The sequence below is a fragment of the Pygocentrus nattereri genome, chromosome 15, assembly GCF_015220715.1.
Source record: "Pygocentrus nattereri isolate fPygNat1 chromosome 15, fPygNat1.pri, whole genome shotgun sequence".
NCBI lineage: Eukaryota > Metazoa > Chordata > Actinopteri > Characiformes > Serrasalmidae > Pygocentrus > Pygocentrus nattereri.
The window spans coordinates 27,331,159-27,355,208 of NC_051225.1; the positions used below are offsets into that span (position 1 = coordinate 27,331,159).

The window sequence follows — 24,050 nt, forward strand, 5'->3', positions numbered from 1 at the left end:
CATCATTTAATAGAACATTATACTCTAATGTATACTTTTTCAGTATTTAGAGTGTCCACCCAAGATACCTGCAGGGATATTTTCCACACCCCCGAAGTTCAGTCTTAGATGTTGGTCGAATTTTCCGCATCTCATAATCCAAATAATCACAAACACATTCAGTGACACTGAGGTCTTGACCCTGGGGTGGTCAGTCCATTGTTCTTAGAACACCAGCATCTCTTTTCTTTCTGTTTTTTTTCTTTGTCCTTTTCTGAGCAACAACTTCTTGACAGCTACACATCCTTTCAGACATCCTTCAGATTTTTCAGATCAGAAGCAAGGGTTGAGCGTGGTTTTATCCTCTCTCTCAAAGATGAAAGCTTTAAGTACTTATTTTTTGAAGTCCAGTTTTAGAAACTCATGGTTTCCCCTTATTTTATTTGGACTTTCTCCTTCCTCATACAAATCTCCTCAGGAATAATGACCGTTTTAACTCAAAATTACATAAATGACTTTTGCTTTTTACTTTTACTGTTTATGTAAGTACCTGTAGGTAATAATTTTATGTTCCATGTATCTAAATGTAATAAGACATTTCCAAGACCTTAACCTCAGGGACCGAAAATAATTCTATATGTCAGTTCAGTGTAAAAAAAAAAAAACGACATGCAGCTTTTGTGAAAAATCTTTGCTAGTCCTGGTATTTCTGTCCTGACAAAGCACTAAAACAAACCCACACAGCCCAAATAATTGCCACGAACACTAATGTAATAACACTAACGATGATGTAGTGTCGTACTGCACTGCAATAAAATGAAGAGGCGCTCACAAATTAGACCCTAATGTATTATTCTGCTGTTGGAAACTCCGACCACAACGGTGCCGGTCTGTCCTGTTCCGCATGACACTTAGAATACACTCACTGTTTGTCAGAGATACACCAGGTCCCTCATCCTCCTGTTGCCAATCTAAACAGGAGCCACACGACATGCCAGAGTGCTATTCAATGTCGACACCCTAGAATTTACACAATTTACTCAATGAAGAACAGGAACAGTCTAACAAACGGTAAAATTCAACATGCATCTTTTCTACAGTTTAACATGCTGCAGTAGAACATGCTTTTAGTCATGTTCTGTATTCTTATAACAACATCATCTGCACATTTTATCAGTGATCGGACAAATATTTCTCAAGATTCACCCAGTTTTTGAAACTACTAAAGCACTTTTTTTCACCGTACGTCTTCAAAATGCTGAGCGCAGTTATAGAAACCACATAAGTGAGTCTATATAAGATTACTCAGGGCTTGTGTCATGATTTAGGCATTTAAATCATGCCTAATCTTGGGGCAGCTGTGGGCTGGAAGTTAGGGACCCAGCCTTGTGAACGTGACTGAGGTGCCCTTGAGCAAGACACCCAGCCCCCAACTACTCCCTGGGCATTGAGGCTAGGGCTGCTCACCACTCCGGTCAAGTGTGCTCACTGCCCCCCTAGTGCATGTCTTCATTAGTGTGTATGTGGTGTTTCACTGCACAGATGGGTTAGATTGCAGAGGTGACTATAAGGGTCACTTAATAATTAATTTTGCACAATGCTAATGCTAAAAGCTTTATTAGCCTTGTAGCTCTAGTGCAAAACTAAGAGGCAAAACTTTGGAAAAATGTCTCAGCTGACAGACTTTAGCTGAGGTTAGCTGAGACTATGCTTTTCGCTATATAGGCTACATAACATTAGACTGTCTCCAGAGAGCAGACAGTTCTGGGCTGATTCTGGCTTTCATACATGAGTGTTGGTTGACTACCAGGCAGATACAGGCATGCAGGCCAGTTCCAGGACAACTTCATACAGTTTTGTGTTGTATGCATAACTGTGGACCAATTCTGGCATGAATATTGTGAACCAACCAGGTAGCTGAGACAGATTTGGTCCACATCCATTACTTCTACTAGTATGGTGTGTAGACCAGATCTGGGCCGAGCACCCAGCTGTATACTGGGCCAGAACAAACACAAGGATGCGGTCCACGAGTGGGCCAAACTAATTTTGCTAACTGGGTATCTCATTCCCCAGCTTCAGTATGAATGCCACACTGTGGCTTCATTGTAAGTCGAACATCACTACCGATGCCACTAATGCTACATATTAGCGGGGCCTGCAGACTCCCCCGTGGGACTGTGGGTAGAGGAACAATGGCGGCAGTGTTCCTCCCCTCAGCTACCGTCACGAACCCCGGGGACGGCTGCTGGAATGCAGCAGCATCTGGTCTTATCGTTAGGTAAACACAGCCCTCTCTCGCTCCCTCTCTCTCCAACTTAACGCCATTAGAACTAGAACAGCTGAGCGGTTAGGGTCCTTTTACAATAAACACATCTTATGCTCTTATAAACTCTTCCCATGCTATAAATACTTGTTTATTATATTTACATTGACTAAAAGAGCTGCTATGTAGATGGAAGGATGGAAAAAACATGAACTGGAATAAAAAGAACAGAAAAACAGAGGTGCCTCTAACTGATGGTCAATTTGGAGGCCTTTAGGCAACGGAGCCTGTTCAGAGCAAATCAATAGTAATGTCTAGATTTCTGATAAGGTCTAAGATCCATCAAATGTAGAATGCTGAGTCTGTTTAGTTTATAGTTTCTATATACTTGTATAATTACATTATATGCTATGATGCTACTAACAATGTTCTGTAATCAATGTGTCACTTATTTAACATCATTTAAAGGGCCCATATCATTTTCACATACGTTTTTCCTCCCTTTTTTGAAATAAAGGAGTTCAATGTAGTATGTGTAGTAAATTCAGACTATTTTTGGTAACCACACAAACATTATAACTATATGACAAGAAAAACAATATAATAAAAGAAAAATACAAGTATATGGGCTGTTTAAGAGAGACATACTGAGCTGATTAATCTTAACAGCATCTTTATGTAGATGAGATGAGTGATAAGGTTGCTCATTGCTGGCTGACCTCGACCCCTGAGGTTCTGATCATTTTTACTCTTTGTCCTTTGTTTGAAACAGGAAACAAAAATTAGACGTGAGCCAGATGGACTTGAGGTGTCTCAACATGGCTATAACAGGACACAGCCTATTGATTTATTGACATTTCTGCCACCCAAACAAACCACACCCTAGCCAGCAATCCAGAGACAAAGCTGCATTACTGCTCAGCTAGAAAGAGTATATAAAAAAGGAAAAGTGGGGGAAGATGAAGCTAAATTAGCATGGCACATTTCACAGGGAAGGTCCTGTGTGGGAGACAGCTTCACAATTCACTAGCATTCAATCACTGTCAAAAACATTGGCATCAGTGTTTTACATAAAATAAAAACAGACTGGTTGCAGATAAATGTATAAAACAATTCTAATACACTAGTTTTTAATACAAGTAAGATATTAGGAAGCTGTAAACAGACCTCTGAAGTCGTCTCATCATTCTGTATTCGGTGTCATGTCCATATTAGGAAGTCTGCGATTTCTCTGATGAATGGGATTTTCACAATTCGTATCACTATCGTACCCTGTGGTTAACATTGTTTAAAGCCCAATGTGTTTATTTTTTCTCATCATCAGATTCATCCACACAGCAAATGGGTGTGAAGCACAACCGATGTTCTAAAACGTCCTTGACCACATTGTGTGCAGTTACACATTTCCACCAGAGAGGTCTCCAAATCTTTAAATCTTACATTGTGCAGGTTTAATGGTTATCACGACATTGGTTTTTCCAATACTGATACCGCAGAAGACTGCAATACATAAACAAGCCTCTAACCAAGCTGGTTGAAACAAGGCATCCAGCAAACAAATCATTTTGGCCAAAAATAATGCAGGCCAACCTACAGCCATGTCACATCAGGGGTTCCTCAATGTGTTCTTAAAATTTGAAAAGGTACATTAAAGTCACAAAACGTAGCAATATAATCACAGTATGGTATTTTCTCCAAGCTCCACTCAGTCAATGACCATGCTGTGGTAGTGTGGTGTGTTTGCTGCAGGAAAGGGAAGTCTGATTAGGCTGAGGTCCTTCACGCTCATCAGAGGTCAGCCTGCTCCGGCCTTTCCCCTCCCTGCCTGCAGGAAACACACACGGACGTGGCCGGCAGACCACAATACTATCCTGTGATTCACTGCACTTCATCTGATTCCTATGAGTGGACCACTCTGATTACATCACTTCCAGGAAACCATCCCAAGGACAACAGCGTGAGTGCAGCGTAGGGCCAACACATAAAGCAAGCATGTACTTCAGCTCAAAAGATTGGAATCTCTTGGCATTTTTGTTCATTTATATATGGACCGTTCTACTGAATTAGCTCAAACTGTGGTCCCACAGTTAATTATGTTTAAAGTATTTAGACCTTACATATTTACAATGATCATGTTATGATATAATAAACCCAAAGCATTCATTGAGAAAGTGTTAAGTCTAATATATAAAAATTTGTCATAAGGTTCTTTTTACTGAGCAATGTATCTCAAACCCCTAACCCCTAATTCCCACTTGAAAAAAATACTTACATTTTTAGTTTTTTAAATTTTGTTTTTAAATACCTTTTTAAATTTCATTTGAAGTGAAGTTTTAAAAAATTATTTGATGTTTAAATAATAATAATAATAATAATAATAATAAAAACCTTTAAACTTTGTTCAAAAAATGCTGTAGCGAGTTTTCATGGTACTACCAAAACACAGAGTGATAGCTTTTTATTATTATATGGGCGGATCTTCATTTCAGCCACACCCACACCTTCATTTTAGAGCAGGGGGTGAGACTGCATCCCTGTCCCTCATGGGCACATGGTATTTAGATCCAATTGTTTTGAAGTAAATGTGTCCCAAATCAGTTGTAAGTACTTTCGAAGTGTCATTCCCGAGACCCATATTTTCTGCAAGTAACTATGTTTAATTGAAAAAATTATGTGTGTGAATAAGAGCCGTGTTCTCTAGTCATATTACTGACTAGCATTTTGATTTCTGCTCAAAACTGTCACTATCTATATAGTCACCACTGAAACATTTGCTAGCTATATAGTCACCACTGAAACATTTGCTACCTATATAGTCACCACTGAAACATTTGCTAGCTATAAAGTCACCACTGAAACATTTTCAAGTTTCGGTAGAGTTCTGATCGTTTTGTTAGTGACAAAATGGAATGTTTAATAATTTATTTTATTTAAATAAATATAATTAAGTTTTAGGATCACTCAAAGCAAAAAGGATTTTAGTCTAAAGTCCAAGGCAGTTAAAAGTCTTGAGTGTTTTGAATTCTGACTTTGACCCAATTGGGCAGAACGACCCATATAATAACTTATCATTACTGTTGGAACAAAACCATGCATCTCCAAAATGGTAACTCTGCAGGAGAATGAAAAAAACATATCTAATTTTTAACATAAGCAAAAGTAACAGGATCTCATTCCATGTAATACTGTACCATTTCCACTGGTCTAGTCATGAAAAGGTTACATGATGTAAAGAGCAACTCACATTTTCAAATGGTTAAAAAACTGGCAAAAACGGAGGCAAGTTTATACACAATGTGGATTCAAAGAAACCGTTTGGTGAAAAAATACCACTTACTCATGATGATCAGCCAAGACATGTTTAGTGTCCACATTTTGCTAGTGAAGATCCAGTGCTGGAGCTAAAAGGGTACTGATGGTAGCAAACACTAGATGTCAATAGTCACCCAAATTATTTCAGTAAACACATCCTCAAAATAACTCTTTACCTGCTATGTTAGCCTTGTAGCTAAAGAAGCAAAATTTGGGCACCAAACATCTCAGCTGATCGACTACATTAGCTATAAATTAGATTTTTCACCTCAACATTCTTTTAAAGGGTTTTTAGGTTTATTGTTTGAACAGTTCAAGGAATTTGTGGAGTGAAAAGAAGTTATAAATGATTAAATAAAGGGCATTCTAAAATTCTAAAACTTCAGCCTCTTATTAAATACCGGAAACCTGTAAAGCTGCTACCACAAGGTCAGAATAATCTGTAACCAAATCGATTCCACCTGTTTGAATAGAGATTCCACATTTTTCCAAGTACTTTAATATGAACTCTCAGCAAAGAAAAACATTTTTCATCCTGCAGAACTGCCCACATATTAGCTCTGCTTTTAAAAAGTAATCAGAGTGATCCATCTCTGGCCTTGTCAGTCATTCTAAAGGAGCTCTGGGGGTCTCTCTGTGAAGTCCAGGGGTGGCTTCCTCTCTCTCTCTCTGATGTAACAGCATCCTGTGGCGTGAGGCTCAGAAGAATGGAATTTCTCAGACTTCCTGTGCATTAAAGACGCAGACAGGCCGCTGAGATCACGGCCCCGAGTTTAGAGAGTGAGCGCAAACACAAATCAAGTGTGGGCCGATCTCTCCCACTTTTCACTCAAGACGAGTCCTGGAATTTCTTCCTGACAGGAAATAAAATAGACTGTGACAAAACACTGGGGCATGTTTATGTTTGTTCTGTGCTGCTTTGTGTCTTTACATCGGTGCTCATGTGTTTATGTTTGCACAAGCACCTACACAAACTAACATGTTCACCACAGAGTAGATTCACTACAGTCCTAAAAAGAAGGTTCTTCAAGGGTTCTTTAATAAAGAATGTGGCTCTATATAGAATCATAAACACTCAAAAAACGATTAAAGGGATTAGAATGATTAAAGGGTTCTTTGTATCATAAAAGGATTTGTGAGATTGATGGAGAATGTGCTGTAGATGGTCTTCTATTGTTACAAGGTCAACTTGTAGCATCAGAGGAATCCTTTTTGGTGCTATACAGAACCCTTTTCAAAAGGTGCAACACAGAGCCACCTACAGCACATTTTCCATCAATCTTGCAGAACCCTTTCATGGTTCAAATGGGTCTTTGATTGTTCATGCTTCTACCTAGAACCACTTTCTTGTGTAACACAACAAATCATGTCATGTCAAAGGGGCGCCCAAACTTTTGCACACAACTGTAAGCCTACTTAAAATGGTGACATGGCAGCTGTGGAGGGAACACTACCACACGCTTCTGACCGAATGAGTGAAGGATGGACTACGTGCCTGAAAAAGCTTTGTGAGGAAACAATGCTGAAGGCCAGGTTTCAGGTTTACGATGTACAACTGCATGTTCAGCTGTGACCAATTAGGCCCATTGATCGCATTTGTTTGCATACGGCTGACACTCAGCAACATTTAGCAGCTCTGTGAATTGAACCACGAGAGGTCATGAGGTCACAAGCAACTCTGTGAACTCAACCACAAGAGAAAGTGAGGAAAAACAAGCTAGCAAACTGACCGAGATTTACATTTACGGCATTTGGCAGACGCTCTTATCCAGAGCGACTTACAGTTTGGTCTTTTTACACAGGCGAAGGTGGTGTTAGGAGTCTTGCCCAAGGACTCTTACTGGTATAGTGTAGGGTGTTTTGCCAAGGTGGGGATTGAACCCTAGTCTACAGCGTAGAAGGAAGAGGTTAACCACTACACTGACCAACCACACATTTAGGCAGAGATTCTGTCTTCATAATACAAACTTATAATGTACATCGGTCTAGAGACTGTAAATGAACGGTCCTGTCTGGGTCATTTTAACTTGGTCTTGTCTGAGTTTCGGGGTAAGGTGGACTGGAAATCAGCTGAGTGCAATGCCTCCATCTGAGGTAACTGAAAACTGAACTTCTGTCATGACTGACTATCAATAAAACCTCCAATCAGAATAAGTCATTTCTCTACATGCTTAATAAATTCTGTTCACTGTCGCTTGACGATCTAACACACCCTTTCCATGATGGCATAGTTGGGTATTTCTTAATGTTTATTTGTTCCAAATTTCCAATGTCCCCTGAGGCCAGACTCAAATATTTGTATGCTTTCATTTCATAACAAAAAATGATGGCTGTTGTTTGGTTTATATTCAGTCAACTTGCGGTGGTGATTCTGAAAGTTTTAGAGAAGAAGGGACAGAGAATAACCTCACCATCATTTGCGTCCAGACGTTACAATGGAAAGTTGGGCTACATATAATAATTAATACGTTTAATTAACAATAACAGTAAACTCAAAACATGCTGTTCTAGTAGCTTCAATTACATATTTGGACCTTACAAACTGGAGAGCGTCAGTTTTCAGACCATGTTTACATTCTACAACAAGCTCTTTCACTCTAAGCCAACTTGGTTTTCCGCAACATGAGCACTTTGATCGGCGGGCTTACCATTCATTTATTAACCTTAGAGGGGAATTCCAGCTAATTTAAAAAATGGCTCATAGAGAAACTTCTTTACAGTGGTGATGGTGGGAATCAGGGTTTGTGATGTCTACAACACAAACAAAGCCATTTTATTTACTATCCAAAACAGACACATTTTAAAGACATTAAACTCCTCAGACATCTGGTTCTTATCACCACCACTGTGAATAAATCTGACTCTATACGTTTTGCAAGAATGACTTATTTCACATCAAACTGATGTGAATGACTTTCATATGTTAACATTATAATTACGCAGAAATTTACTAAAATCAGTGGCGTTCCCCTTTAAAGCTTTTTATGTATCTGGTATGAACTATTCAGTAACCGCTATGAAACTCTTATACGTAAGTCATATAGATATGACAGTGAGCAACTGAAGTCTATGAACCCTTAGAGTTTAAACACTTAAGCCCTTAATGCTCACAGCTGGGTTACTCTATTCCTCACTCCTGTAATAGTAACTCATATAATGTAACTGCATTATTTTTTACATATCTGCTGAATAATATCCCACAGGATGTGGACATGCAAGAAGATAATGGGGTTATCCAGCTTGTTCTACTCAGTGGAGTGTCATGACATGCCTGCAGAATCAGTCCCTTTGCTCCAGCAGCTGAATAGAGCTAATACAGTCAGCGAGGCTGTGAGGCAGTGTAGGGTAAAATGTAGAGGCAGAAGTCTGCTTTGTGTGAGGGAACAGATGCACATGCCGAGTGATTGGGCTGCGCAACGTATCGTTCCCTAATTATTATTCCGACAGGAAATACACACATGCTGATACAGCTGCAATATATAAATAAGCCTCCAATCAATCGGTGAATGTTTTATTATGTGTTTTGAGCATCTCTGATCCATCAAGGATGAATTTGCACAATCAAACATTCACAAATAACTACAGCCGTTGAAGCCAATCAGAGGCTTCTGAGTAAAGCAACCATCTAAGCTCTGGCTTCGTTAGCTGATAGGACAATTGACATAACAGGATTGACATTACAGAGTTGATGTTAGAGAACTGATGTTAGAAAAGTGGACAGAAGCAGCTGATGTTGCGGAATTGATTTTACAGAATTGATGGTATAGAGTTGAATAGAATTATCTGACACAACAGAACTGAAGTTACAGAATTAGCTGATGTTGCGGAATTGATGTTACAGAATTGATGGTATAGAGTTGAATAGAATTATCTGACACAACAGAACTGAAGTTACAGAATTAGCTGATGTTGCGGAATTGATGTTACAGAATTGGTGGTATATAGTTGAATAGAATTAGCTGACACAACAGAACTGAAGTTACAGAATTAGCTAATGTTGCAGAATTGATGTTACAGAATTGGTGGTATATAGTTGAATCGAATTAGCTGACACAACAGAACTGAAGTTACAGAATTAGCTGATGTTGCAGAATTTATGTTACAGAATTGGTGGTATATAGTTGAATCGAATTAGCTGACACAACAGAACTGAAGTTACAGAATTAGCTGATGTTGCGGAATTGATGTTACAGAATTGGTGGTATAGAGTTGAATAGAATTATCTGACACAACAGAACTGAAGTTACAGAATTAGCTAATGTTGCAGAATTGATGGTATATAGTTGAATAGAATTAGCTGACACAACAGAACTGAAGTTACAGAATTAGCTGATGTTGCAGAATTGATGTTACAGAATTGGTGGTATATAGTTGAATAGAATTAGCTGACACAACAGAACTGAAGTTACAGAATTAGCTGATGTTGCAGAATTGATGTTACAGAATTGATGGCATATAGTTGAATAGAATTAGCTGACACAACAGAACTGAAGTTACAGAATTAGCTGATGTTGCAGAATTTATGTTACAGAATTGGTGGTATATAGTTGAATCGAATTAGCTGACACAACAGAACTGAAGTTACAGAATTAGCTGATGTTGCGGAATTGATGTTACAGAATTGGTGGTATAGAGTTGAATAGAATTATCTGACACAACAGAACTGAAGTTACAGAATTAGCTAATGTTGCAGAATTGATGGTATATAGTTGAATAGAATTAGCTGACACAACAGAACTGAAGTTACAGAATTAGCTGATGTTGCAGAATTGATGTTACAGAATTGGTGGTATATAGTTGAATAGAATTAGCTGACACAACAGATCTGAAGTTACAGAATTAGCTGATGTTGCAGAATTGATGTTACAGAATTGATGGCATATAGTTGAATAGAATTAGCTGACACAACAGAACTGAAGTTACAGAATTAGCTGATGTTGCAGAATTGATGTTACAGAATTGATGGTATAGAGTTGAATAGAATTATCTGACACAACAGAATTGATGTTACAGAATTGGACAGAATTAGCTGAGGTAACTGAAATTATGTTACAGAACTGAATAGAAATACTTGATGTTACAGAATTGACATTACAGAATTGGACAGAATTAGCTGATGTTTCAGAATTAATGTTACAGAACTTGTACTGAGGTTGCTGACATAACAAGACTGACATTACAGAATTGGCCAGAATAAGCTGGCATATCAGAATTGAGGCTACAGAATTGAACAGAATTAGCTGACGTTGCAGAATTGGACATGATTAGCTGATGTTACAGAACTGACATTACAGAATTTGACAGAATTAAGTGAAGTAACAGAACCGATGCAGGACATAATAGAATTGACATTACAGAACTAGACAGAATTAGCTGACATAACAGGACTGACGTTACAGAATTGACCTTAAACCTTGACCTTACACAACAGAATTAGCTGACATAACAAATTACGGTACAGAACTAGCTGATGTTCTAGAATTGACGTTGCAGAATGGGACAGAATTAGCTGATGTAACAAGACAGACGTTACAGTACTCACATAACAAAATTAGCAGTTAGCAATCTCCTCCAAGCATGTTGAGCTGTCCAGTGATGCTTGATTAGGAACAGTTTGAAAAAGATGTTGAGCTGCTTCAAGTTACTTAAAGAACGCACCTGCTAGCCTTTACTCTCTATACTTGGAAGCACTGCAGAGGGGTGATCAGGGTGGTCTAGCCAGCAGGTGGAAATGAACATGAATAAAACTGGGACGTGACTAAAATGTCAATCTATTTAAGTCTTGATTAAAAAATTATTTTCAACTGCATCAAAAAGACAGTATGAGTGAGAGAAAGATTTATTTAAAATAAAATAATAATAATAAAAATAATAATAATAATAATAATAAAAATAAATGTAAAAGCCACTGGATGTGCAGTGATTGCAGAGTCATGTTGTACAGGAGACCTGCAGCTGCCAGTGCTGTCTGTCTCTACCGGGACTGGAGATTAGGAAAGTGGAGGACTTTGATGTGTCGCTCTCAGTGAACTGAATGCACTGTTCTCCTCTGATCTCTTCAGAGTAGCAAAGCGTGACCTCTGCAGCTTTCCACCCTTTCCGTCAGCATATTGTACGATTACATCATTCTTGTGTGGCATTTAGCCAAATTGAATTCCTGTAGCGAAGTCTTCTCTTTCAGTAGGCACACATTGTCGTATCAAAACTTTTTTTACACCATTTGAAGATGCCAGGTGCTCTTCACATTGTATGGTGAACAATGTGTACACTTCACAGTGAAGAAATAACTGCTGCATTAACTTCCATTAAAAGTTAAGAATGCTTTTTCCTTCTGTTGTAAAAGTCAAGGGTTTTTGTTTGGTTATAATTTATCAATATGTTGCTGCTGTTGGAAGAAATCCAATGTCCAAGATGATAACTTTACAGGAGAAGGAAAACCCTTTTTTAGTGTCAGTCAATGGAACCAGACATTTAAGTTTGTAAGAAAGCAAAGAAATAACAAAAATGGACTCCTTTTTGACGTCCCAACACAAATGTACTATTAAATGCAAGATTCAAAGTTTTGACAGAATTTCTCTGAACTGAGGGCAAAAAATAACATCTATTTATATAATGCTGTGTTACTGCTGATAACTGTTGTGATAGTGAGGATATTCTGCTGTGAATTTACCCAAATCAAGAAGTCTACCCAGACACGTGCTGGGACTAACTTAATCCTCCTGGCTCATTCACAGCCCTTTGAGGCTCCGTGCCTCATTCTTGGAGGCTGTGGTCCTGCCAGCAACCCAACAGAAGGTCACTGAGCAGACCAGACTGTGAGAGAGGTGGCTTGGCAGGGCTACGTGTGAAGGACAAAAGCAGCGCTTCAGCACAGATCCTGCAAGCTCCTTCACAGCCCGCTCTCAGCTCAGTTATAAAAGCCGCTATGAGGTGCTGTCCAGACGTGCCTGGTGGCATCTAGCCATGCTTAAAACCGGTTAGCACTACAGATCAGGTATGCTAATGCAGCCATCAGTGCAATTCAGTATCCATAATGTGCTTCATCAGGGGTTTGCTACTTAAAATGATATCTGCAATAAACCTGAGAGCAAAGCTGGTTTACCTATTACTATTAACCCTCACAGGCAAAATACATTTTTGTTATGAAGTGTTTGTTTTTTAAATATTTGCACATTTAGCCAGCTTCAGAATGTTCCCTCATAGTGAACTTGAAGCTATAGGCCAGCAGTAATTTGTTCTGGGCTGCTCTGGTTAGTCTCTAGACCTTGACAATAGCAGTAGATGTGGTCCAAGTCCAGTCATTTATCTTGGCTGATTTATGCAGTCCAGAAAATCTGGCGAACGGGTTAGCACGGACAGTATGTTTTTTTTAAATTTACCTTGTTATATTTGACTTCAAGCATTTAGAACTGCACATATCAGTTAGCCTGGAATCTAGTCTCAGTGCCATCACTGTGTCATGGTGATGGAGCACTTCTATCATGTACCGTTTACTAGTTCAGATCATGCCTTCAACATATTGCCAGAATAAAACCTTGTATTTCCATTTTGTTTGCTTGGCATAATTGGTAAACACAATCAATAGAAATGGACATATTATTTGGGAAAAGATGGTTTATAACATAACCTTCCATTATAAGTCACAAATGTTTGTCCTACTCATGAAAAGTTACCATTTTGGAGATTCCAGGTTTTGTTCCAACAGCAACAATTTGGTTGATGTACTAGGAAAGACTGTATACCTCTAGGAAAGGAGAGAACTCTGAGCTAGCAGCTTCTGATTTGAGCTAAAAGACTGGACTCCCCTTGATAAACAGAAGTAGGACTGACGGTACATGTCCACTACACCTGGAAAAGTTGAGTTGGCTTCAACATTATGCATATTTCACGCGGCAGCCACGCAGCGCTGACCAATCAAACAAATGCATCAATGTCCGTGCACAAGCATGTGCCTACATAGTTCTATCTGGACGACATGGATGAAAAGTTAATAACATGTTGTGTCTGGGTTTCTCATTACGTACAATTCAAAACGAATACAAAATCAAAAGTCTGTGGCAGAAACTCTGTGACACTGTGTTCACAGACAGTTAAAAGACAGAAGCAGATCACAAATCATAGCATTGATACTTATTTTTTGTATCCAGCCATCATATATACTATAATGAGCTTTTTAGGTTCATGAGAGTAACCTTGAGAAAATAACTGATTTGAAATGTATTCGAAATCCATGACTAATTGATTCATTGTGTCTTCTTCTTCTTCTTTTTCTTTCGGCTGCTCCCTTTAGGGGTCGCCACAGCGGATCATCTGCCTCCATCTTGCCCTATCCACTGCCTCCTCTACTTTCACACCAACCATCTCCATGTCCACCTTCACTACATCCATAAACCTTCTCTGAGGTCTATCTCTTCTCCTTCTAACCGGCAGCTCCATCTCCAACATTCTTTGCCCGATATAACCACTATTCCTCCTCAACACATGTCCAAACCATCTCAACCTGGCCTCTCTGGCTTTATCTCCAAACTGCTCCACCTTCACTGTCCCTCTGATCTGCTCATTTCTAATCTTGTCCATCCTTGTCACTCCCAACGAAAATCTCAGCATCTTCATCTCTGCCACCTCCAGCTCAGCCTCCTGTCTTTTAGACAGAGCCACAGTCTCCAAACCATACATCATAGCAGGACGCACTACTGTCTTGTAAACCTTCCCTTTCACTCTTGCTGCTATACTTCTGTCACACGTCAGCCCTGACATCCGTCTCCACCCACTCCATCCTGCCTGCACCCTCTTCCTCACCTCTTTTTTGCACTGTCCATTGCTCTGGATGGTTGACCCAAGATATTTGAAGTATTGATTCATTGTGTCTACTGTATGCAAATTCAATGTCTGAATTTCACCCCATTCATTTTCATGAGGGGTAATGAAAAAGTGTGGGATTGTGAGAAGCATGAACTTGACTCACGGTGCAGCGAGAAAAGTTGAGTTGGCTTCAATTTTAATGCAAATTTCACACCACAGCTGCACAATGCTGACCAATCAAGCAAGAGCATCACTGTCCATGCACAATGAGTATGTGGCTACACAGTTCTGTCTGGACGACATGGACAAGAAAAAGTTCATCTTAGCTTTGTCATGGCAGAAAGTCTCTGACATTGTCTGTTTTCCTAGACAGTTACAAGACAGAACTGAATCACAATTACAGCAAGCTAGTCTATTTTGCCGTTCGTCAGCTACACAGCCAGCCAGCATCTACTGAACTATACAGAGCTTATTAAGTTTATTAAGAGTAGTCATGAGTAGTTATTTGAAATTCTGATTGATGATTGATTGATTGATATTTACTGCAAATTCGTCAAGCCTTTTCAATGAGGGGTACCGAAAATATGTATGAGGGATTTGGAATAGCAAGTGGCAGAAACATGACTCACGATGCGATGAGAAAAGTTGAGCTGGCTTCAAATTTATGCAGATTCACAAGGTTCAGCTGCACAGCGGTGACCAAAAAAGAAATAGCCAATTTCCAGTGTCCATGCACTATATAGTTCTGTCTGAACAAAGGGACGAAAAGCTAAAAACAAATATGACAAAAGTAAAAGAAATACCACATAGAAGAAAGTATACGGCCTGTAAAAAGGCAGTACTGAATAGTTATTACAGTAGATTACATAGTACATATTTTTTTTGTTAGTTTAAAGCCTATGTAGCCACCCATAACTATACCGAGCTTAATTAATTTGTCATTTATTTCAATTCCACAACTGACTGACAGGTTCAATCTCATCCTTCGTTGACAGATACGTCCCTCAAGCAGTGAAGAAGTGCAAAGTGAATTCCAAGAATCTTGCCATCAACACATAACATGAGAAACAGGACTGAGGAAAACTGATGATAATCACAGGAAACAGTAAGTACAGATGGAAATTTATAAGGATGTCATATCAGAAGGAGGAGGAATGTCACGTTTAACATGGCTAATCAATATATCTTTGTTGTCATTCAAGAAGAAACCAATACACAGCATTTGTATGATTCATTAGTCACTTCAAAGCCAGAAAGAAAAGGAAGGAATTTATAAACAAACACAGTTTGGAGACGGCTACTCAATACTCCGAAGTGCTTTTATTGGGATCTGATCAGAGCCTGATTTTTTAATGACTCATGCAGGGCGAACCACCCAAACAGACGCAGATGAAAGGTCAAGTCATCTTCTTTGTGATTCTTGCTGTTAAATGCTTTATGATGAAGGGTGGGGTTAGCGGGAAGGTTTACTGATTAGCTAGTAAGAGCATGTCCAGCACTTTCCGAGCCTGTGAGATACAGAGATTGAGAAGGGCTTAATGTCTTCTACACCTCTGATTCCTCCATCTCCATAGCACAGTGACCTCAGCAGTGGCTCTGAATAATGTCCCAGAACCAGCCTTCTTTTTCTGACATGAGGGACGTTCTTTGAATATATTGAGTCTACAGCACAGTTAAAATATACAGCAATGTAAATTTAAATGTATGTTAATGTGAGATACAGTGCTAGGCCAAAGTCAGAGATGACCATTCATTTTTTACATTTTCAGTCAAAATGGCCATTAAGTACATTAAGTATTTTTCAGAAGATATTCTGAGCACATATAATATAATACGCTGACATACAGAAGAGGAAGACCAAAGGAAATTTTGAGTTAAAAAATGACCCAAAGTTATAAAAAAGCACTCCTAACAACAGTGCAAGACCTGGCGGATCACCAAAACTGTCACTGTCAAAAAAAGTACTTGGATCTATGAGATACAGGACGAAATCAATAGGTGTTTCTTTCAATCCTTCCATTGTGAGAAGAGATGGAAATCGACAAAAAAATAAGAAAATATGCACCAGAACATCAAAACCAGAACATCAAAAGATGGAGCAAGTTGGACCACGAGATGCCAAAAATCCAACCAGCTTCTAAGACAGAACCTTGAAGGTATGGAAACAATCACTCCAGATTTCTTTAAAAAACTGAAAGTTATAATAAAGGCAAAGGGTGAATAATGAAAATGTAAAATTATATTTAGGAATTTATACTTTCTGTTAAATATGTTTTCTTTTTTCTGACACTGAAAAACATACTTGGCCATCTTGGCTGTAAAACAAATTAATGGTGGTCTCTGACTTTCCTAACTACCATTTGTCCATTTGCCACAAAATGGTTACACAATGTGATCTGGTATTTTTAGTTTAATCAAAAACAAATGAAGTATTGACGACTCATTTTTTTATTTAAAAAAAAGAAAAAAAAAGGACCTTGGCATGGGTGAAAGCTACTGCAAGGACAAAGCAATGTAATAGCTTAAAACCATGAAATTGCTGAGTGTGTTAGGATAGCCTAGAGCACTCCCACTGATCAATCCTACCCTGCCATGAATCAAATCATCTATAAACTAGCCATCCAGCAATGCCCATTGTTTTTCATTTGGAAAAGACAGTCCAAATTAAAGGAAGTACTTTGCTTTTATCACTATTAGGACCAGGCCTATACCTGCATTACTTTACCACTGGCAATGTTTCAGCACTCAGGAATAACAAAAGAACTGCAGTGCTAAAGCAGCTCTTTTGTCATGCCTACATTAAGTAGAAAAGGGTGACGTTCAAAGGCAACGCCATGAACGGCTATTGCGCCCAAATGTGCCCAAATATGCCCAAGTAAACTGGTACCAAGAAGTAAGCACAATTGTGAAGGCAAGAACAAAACAGCCACTCCCACCTTCCTTGGCCTGCCATTGTTGTGTACGACGGCCCATTCAGACTAAGCGGCCCTTTTATTGACTTAGCCCATCGGCATTGGGCGCCGCTTGTACTTTGGGGAGGGGGAGCCAAACATAGTCACGGAATGTTTGTAATGAAAAGCTGCCTTTCACACACAGAGAAACACAAACCCAGAGTAATTATTCTCCTTTATGTCGTAGCTTCAAATCCCTTCTTACTAATCCAGTCTGAAACTCATCCTCTCCTGGACGGTTCCAGCAAAAGCAGTAGACATGCTGCATCTATCTCCTCCCTTGGTCCCCCCTTTCTAGGATTATGGGCCAGCTACAGGCTCTAAACAACATGGAAAAATAGCAAAACAAAGAGCCGGGACTGCTCCTTTTTGGTCTCCCCGCTTATCTTAGGAGGTGATGGAACTGTAGCAGGTCCATGTGGATCAGTTACAGGCACTGAACCACAGCAAAACAAAGAGTCAGGGTTGCTCTGTTTTTGCTCTTCTCAGCTTAGGTGGTACCAGAACTGCAGCACGTCCATGTTCACCCAAGGAGCTTCGGAATTTGCTGCAGTATTGCACGGATACGGAAAGCTTTACCTGCAGATGTTGCCTTACCTTGCAGCTGTTTGAAACGTCCATCCAGCTGGTTGTAGTTGAAGGGCATCTGAGCAGTGTAACCAGCCCCCTGATAGAGGTCCCCGCCAGACCCCCATTCTGCATCCATGCTCCCTCAGTTGTAGGGAAACTAGATCCTAATTCCTCCCAAAAGGTCCCAGGAAAACCACAGGAAAGCAAGAACGCAAGACAAGAAAAACGGAGGGAAGGGAAGGAAAGGGTAGGGTAGGGAAGGAGAGGTCCGCTGCACTTTCCTTTCTCCTTCACACTCCAGTCCCTCCCTCTCTTTCCACCACAAGTTTGAAGAAAAGATATCCGGAGGAGAAGAGAGGGGCCAGTCTGTTAGGGTTCAGCCCAGTCCAGCGCTCGAGGAGCAGGCAATAATACGGCGGGACACGTCCCAGAAGGAGGGGGGGTTAGCATGCTGCTTCTACCCCGATTGTTCTTCTTCTGTCTTCCCTCCCTGGCCATTCAAAAGTAGCCTCTACCCCCTCCCCTAAAATGCACACACCCACAACCCTTCTCTGTCGCAAGCGCAGCAGAGGGGAGGGCACTCTTTCACCCGAAAGCTTTTACTCATTCAGACAGCAGTTAGATGAGGGGGTGGAGTGGGAGCGAGTGAAAGCTGCATATCATTTTAGCACCATGTACTACTCGAGCCAGCCAAAGATGTGCTTGGTGTGTAGGGGTTAAAAAAATGTAATGGGCAATGAAAGGGTCTCTGTCCCACTCAGTACACCTTTCCCAGGAGATGGGAGGAGAACGTGGGGTTGTAATTTCAACACAGGTCCAGTCATTGGTGTGTGTAGAGCAATGATCTCACCACCGTATTACCATAAAGAAGGCAGTAGGCGGAGAGAAGGAAAGAAGGAGGAGGTGGAATGTACCAAACCTCCAGAGAAGACGGGGGTTGCGAGCTGTACAGGATGCAGGCCAGCTTCCCTGCATTGTTGTTTGGAGTCAAGAAAGACTGAAATATGCCATGATGAGGAGCACTAAATCCCTTTTTTGGGATGTTAGAGTAACTGATGTCCTGTCTAAAAGCTTGTTTGCACACATCCTGCTTCAGTTATCCAGTTCCCCCCTCCTAACTTGTGCCTTCCTTTGTAGCACAGAGGTGTCTAATTCCAGAGTCCAACACAATCTGGTGATTTCCCTGCTCAAATACATCTAGCAAACCTAGTACCTAACTGAAGAGTTGAATCAGATGTGTTTGAGCAGGGAAATCACCAAACTGTTAAATTCAGGACTAGAGCTGGACACTCTTTTAGAAGCTAGTGCAAATATTTGACCTCCAAATTCAAGATTCAATTCAGCTACAATTCTTTAGGAAATGATTCACGAAATCGTGAAATCTCAACTTTAACATGATCCATTTAATTATGTTGGTATTTGTAGGAATATAGTAAATAAGTTAGAAAAGATGTGGTGGCGCTTCCCTGGTCTTGGAGGAAGCTTGTGGGAGTCTTCACCCTCCTAGTGCTGGTGGTATTGTGTCATTGGGGGAGTCCTAACTAGTGGGTAGAATTGATGGGATGACTAAAATTGGGGAAAAAATTTGGGAGAAAAAAGGAAAATAACACTAACAGTACCACTACTACAAATAATAATATTAATTTTAAATAATAATCTTTGTATTACTGTTTTATATTTTACATTTAAACATAGCCCGAATTTTTATTTTGGCCAAAAATGACCACATACTTTATCAACTACTGTTATACTATTCATTTTGATCACACTTTTTTGATTATTGTTTTTTTTCCCCAAACATGTATGAGTAAAAACAACAGCTGCTTCCTAGGCAACACACCACTTGTGGTGGAATTACTTTTCCCAGCAAAAGAAATTTTCAAGATTAAAACTTGGGATGCATTGGTATGGGAATTGTGAGTTGAGGCCGATATCCAATATTTCGGAGGTACATATCTGTTGCTCCTCTGGCTGATGATAACATTAATTTCTGTAGGATTACAAATGCAGTAAAATGACTAACCTGCAGACATTAGCCAGCATCACTGCAACCCAGTATCATCTAGTCATCAAATATTGGATTAAACTGTTTGTCAAAACTTAAAAATCTATCTGATGCCGATTTCTTCCTAAGCAGATACTGATATGATTCCGATATCACTGTGTATCCTTTTCAAACATTCATAAAGTTTGAGATTTTAAACTAAACTGCCGTTATGTTTTTCACAACAACATACTCTTTTTCATGTAAACTGATCATGATCTTTTGCAAATTTCCAAAAATCTAAGCAGTTAAATTTCAACTTTCCCAAAAATACATCATGATGTGCTGATGCACTTTGATATCTTTATTCCAAACACACCGAGAGACCCTCCCTCATACACATCGGCATGGGACGTATTAAATTCCACATTCCTCCAAGTAAGTAAGTACCCAACACTTTACTGGAATAATACCCAACTCTCTTTAGTGCTAGAGTTCCTCTGAGAGCACAAGCTGGGCCTTTCGTGATGGGGCTCCACTCTTGCACTCAACTCCTCTCACTAGAGGATTTCATAGAGGGAAACTTTCCTTATGATTAATGAGCTGATGATAAATGTCTCCATAAGCATCCTGTCAAGCCTCCGTCCCCTACCGGGACACAGAGCAGAATCATTCCTTCTTTCGCCTGGGCGGACAGAGAGAGGGGCTGTGAAAAAACGGCAGATGAGATATTTGCAGAGATCTATTCTGGGACATATTTTAGGAGGACATTATACTAAAGGGAATGGTGCTTGAAACATTGTTAATCTCACAATGAACAAAGAGTCAGGGGATTCTGCAGGCGTCTGAAGCATGACTGCAAATGAACTACAAAAGGTACAATAATATTACGTTAAGTACCATTGTCTGCGGTGCAACTCAGCCCAAAAGATCCAAATGTCGTCCCCCAGATGTTTATTCTCATTATGAGAATTATGAGCCATATCGTAGCTTCTAGCTCATTCTGTGCCAATGATGTAGATCTACACTGTAATAAATTTCTGTGATTTCTGTAATGAAGCACTGTGCACAAGCCAGTATGGTACTGTTAATGTGTTTTACAGTTTCATGTCAAATCCCTGAATATTTTCTCTGAATTCAGGGAAAATATTTACTGTACAGGCAGACTATGTTGTATCACCTTATTGCATGACTACTGTAATACTTAACAATAATGTAACAATAAAACAAAACATTCAGTATAATTAGCTCAACTAGTTTATTGTTATTTATGTCATTGTGTAATAGAATTCAATGTAAAAACTCACTTTGTGATGGGGACTCACGATTATGCTCACTTCAGCTAGCTGTGAGATTCAGTCTCTAAGAAATTTGCACTGCCATATTAGTGACAAGCTAACAGTGGCGCACATTCACTTTCCCAAACTTGGTTTAATACTACACAGTTTTAGCTTAAACACAGACTTCTGCAGCTGGTAAGAGATATATGCAACATATTTTACTTTTATTATTGCAGTTTTTATTATTGCAGTTAGTTATTATTATAACTAATTCAACTGTGAGTATTATTAGAGGAGCCCGTCTGCCTTTTGGCCCTTAAATAATGCTTGTATTTTTTTTTTTACTGTTTACGATGCACTGAAGATGCAATGTAACCACGATCTGGCATAAGCATTCATTAGAGTAACTATCTGGGAACAACAATAATAATGTTATTAATAATACTAACAATGATAATATTTTTAGAGTGTTCAGGACAAGCAAGTGCAAACAAACACAAACAAGAAATGCAGAAAACTGCTTTAAGAATAAACTGAATGGACACCGTTTAAAATTACCCTATGATGTAGCAGTGTAATGGCTACAATGGTGGGCTGTTTGTTCAAGAACGAGGGACGTGGTATCTTAAAAGAATTTAAAAGCTATCCTTTCTTCGCATATGAATTTTATACTGTTGCAGTGCAGCCAAACCGAGTCTCATCCGTTCCTTTCATAAGAGCGCCTGGTAGTACAAAGAACAAGGACCAGAAATAAAATGTGGCACAGGGAAACCAGCCCCATGACCATTCATTTTTCCATAACACAATATTTAACTATGCGCTTTTTATGTGTTTACGGGTTTATGGGCCGTGGGATTTGAGACACAGGACTGGTATGGGGCTCGAGGCTGGCTGGGTGTCTTTGAGAAGGATATTATGGAGAAACACTTGTGGTTGTGTCACTGGGCAGTCACAAGGCACCCACGTGGTCTCCACACCCCTACAGGCAGTGCTGCTCTGTCCTGACCTCTACATGCACTTCTGTTTTCTATCATGAGCGTATCTGACTCGTAGCTGTGGAACAGCTCCTCATCAGAAAGTTTTTCTGCGCTCCTTTCACTTTGAGTGGAGGAGGGAGGGGACGCTTCCTGCACGATGAGTTAGTCATCCACCACAATGAAGCATTTGCTTGACTTAAATAAGTCTGAAGTGGAAGCACAGAGACCTGCATGGAATCGGACTGAAGTAAAAGCAAGTAAATCTTCTAACCAGGTTTTCTTTTCAACTAGATAAAAATACACTACTTTTTTTCTTTAGTGGTTCTATAACACTATATAATACTTCCATTGTTTACTTATTAGTTCCTGCAGGGTCTAGTTTCAACTACAATCTGCTACACCTGCTTCAGTTAATTAGCTTCAGAAGTGCTAGATTGGCTTGATGGGACCAGATACACTTGCGCTGTTTAACAGAGTTGTGGGTGGGCAGCATGTTCAGGTTATAACCTGAACGCTGTAGGAAAGCAGATCTCCAGGTGAAGGGTTGGTCAAAGCTATGGCTGTATAATATGGAGATAAAATGTGAAGTATCATTAAAGCTGTTGGATATCACAATGAAAATATAAGAGGCAATAAATAATAACTAAAATATTGTGTGTCTGACAGCCTGTACACTGTGACATGCTGCATGTATACTCCTGGGCAAAATGAACCAAGTCCAAAATATAATGTTTTTTTTTACTGATGGTCTAGATTTAAACCCTACAGAGAATATCTGGTCTCACATTAAACACAAACTAGCTCAGCAATGCTTTTCAACTGAAGCCATCAATGCTAAGTGGAAAAATACTGACTTCTTTCTGTAAAAGGACGTCTATAAACACTTAAAAGGCTGAACTAGGCCTGAACCAGCACACACAGCGCCACTGGTGAGAAGTGCGGCTCTTATGATGCAACAAAAGCTATATCAATGCTAATAGTGCCCCCTTGGGGTGAATTTGTAGCCTGCGAAATGTGAGTTCCTTGAAGCACTTCAGTCTAAAAACAGTCATCGAACTAATTTTCTATCCGTGTTTGCATAAAAATGAATGACTACATATATTTTTATTTTCCATAGATGCCTACAACAAACAAATATATTTTTAAGTCATTCACAAGCTTCTTATGATGATGCAGGTTTGTTGTGACAGTAGCTATTACTGCTTTATACACTTTACCACACATGCATTTTACATCCAACACTGAGAGTGCGAATAGTCCTCAGTGCTTTAAGCATTTTTTCAGACTAGCAGTTCAGGACAGAGCAGTTCTTGAGCTTTGGCTTCTAACACTAACTTCCCAGCAATCTAACTACATACTTTTGCACTTCACTGGTGAACTAGTTTGATCAGTTCTATGATCACAGCCCTTAACAACAGAAACGTCTATCTTAACAACAATGAAATTATGATGTATTGTGCAGTCTCGCATTCTATTTTATATATTTATTTATTTATTTTTACCCTCACCCAAAAAGGATTGTCATGCTTACATCCCAACAAGAAAACTTTCAATAATCAAAAAATTGTGGAAAAAAAGCCCAGCAAATCTCAAGATTGGTAATATGGTCTTTTGAATCTCCAACATAGAAAACGAGAACAAAAAAATTGCTTTAACTTTCAATGAAATTCCAAGTAATTTATATAGAAATATCATTAATGGTATTTTGGGCCGTTTCTATTGGTCCATTCACAATTGAACTGTCACACATTGTTAAGGGCAGTGACTTCAAAAGAATTTTAAAAGAAAAAAAAATGATAAAACTTGAGTTGCAAGGCTCTGACTGTGACCACATATGCTGGGATAGAAAGTACCTGGATGGAGTTTACCATGGAAAGTAATCATGCAGTGTGCTGACCAAGCTGGATTCAGCTGCTGATTTAATAAAAA

General features: G+C 39.4%; 1 protein-coding gene across 3 annotated transcripts in view; it reads right to left on the reverse strand.

The window, feature by feature from the left end:
* The window catches only part of sptbn1 (spectrin, beta, non-erythrocytic 1), a 114,676-nt gene that overhangs the window by 46,479 nt on the left and 44,147 nt on the right, over positions 1-24,050 (reverse strand). Inside the window, exon 1 of one of the 3 annotated variants that reach the window (XM_017721912.2) lies at positions 17,908-18,336. The exons of the other annotated variants lie outside the window; for them this stretch is intronic. Within the exon in view, the coding sequence (XP_017577401.1) occupies positions 17,908-18,016 (109 nt within the window). The 5' untranslated portion in view covers positions 18,017-18,336. Of the gene's footprint in view, positions 1-17,907; positions 18,337-24,050 lie in introns of those variants that run through there. 3 annotated transcript variants of the gene reach the window in all.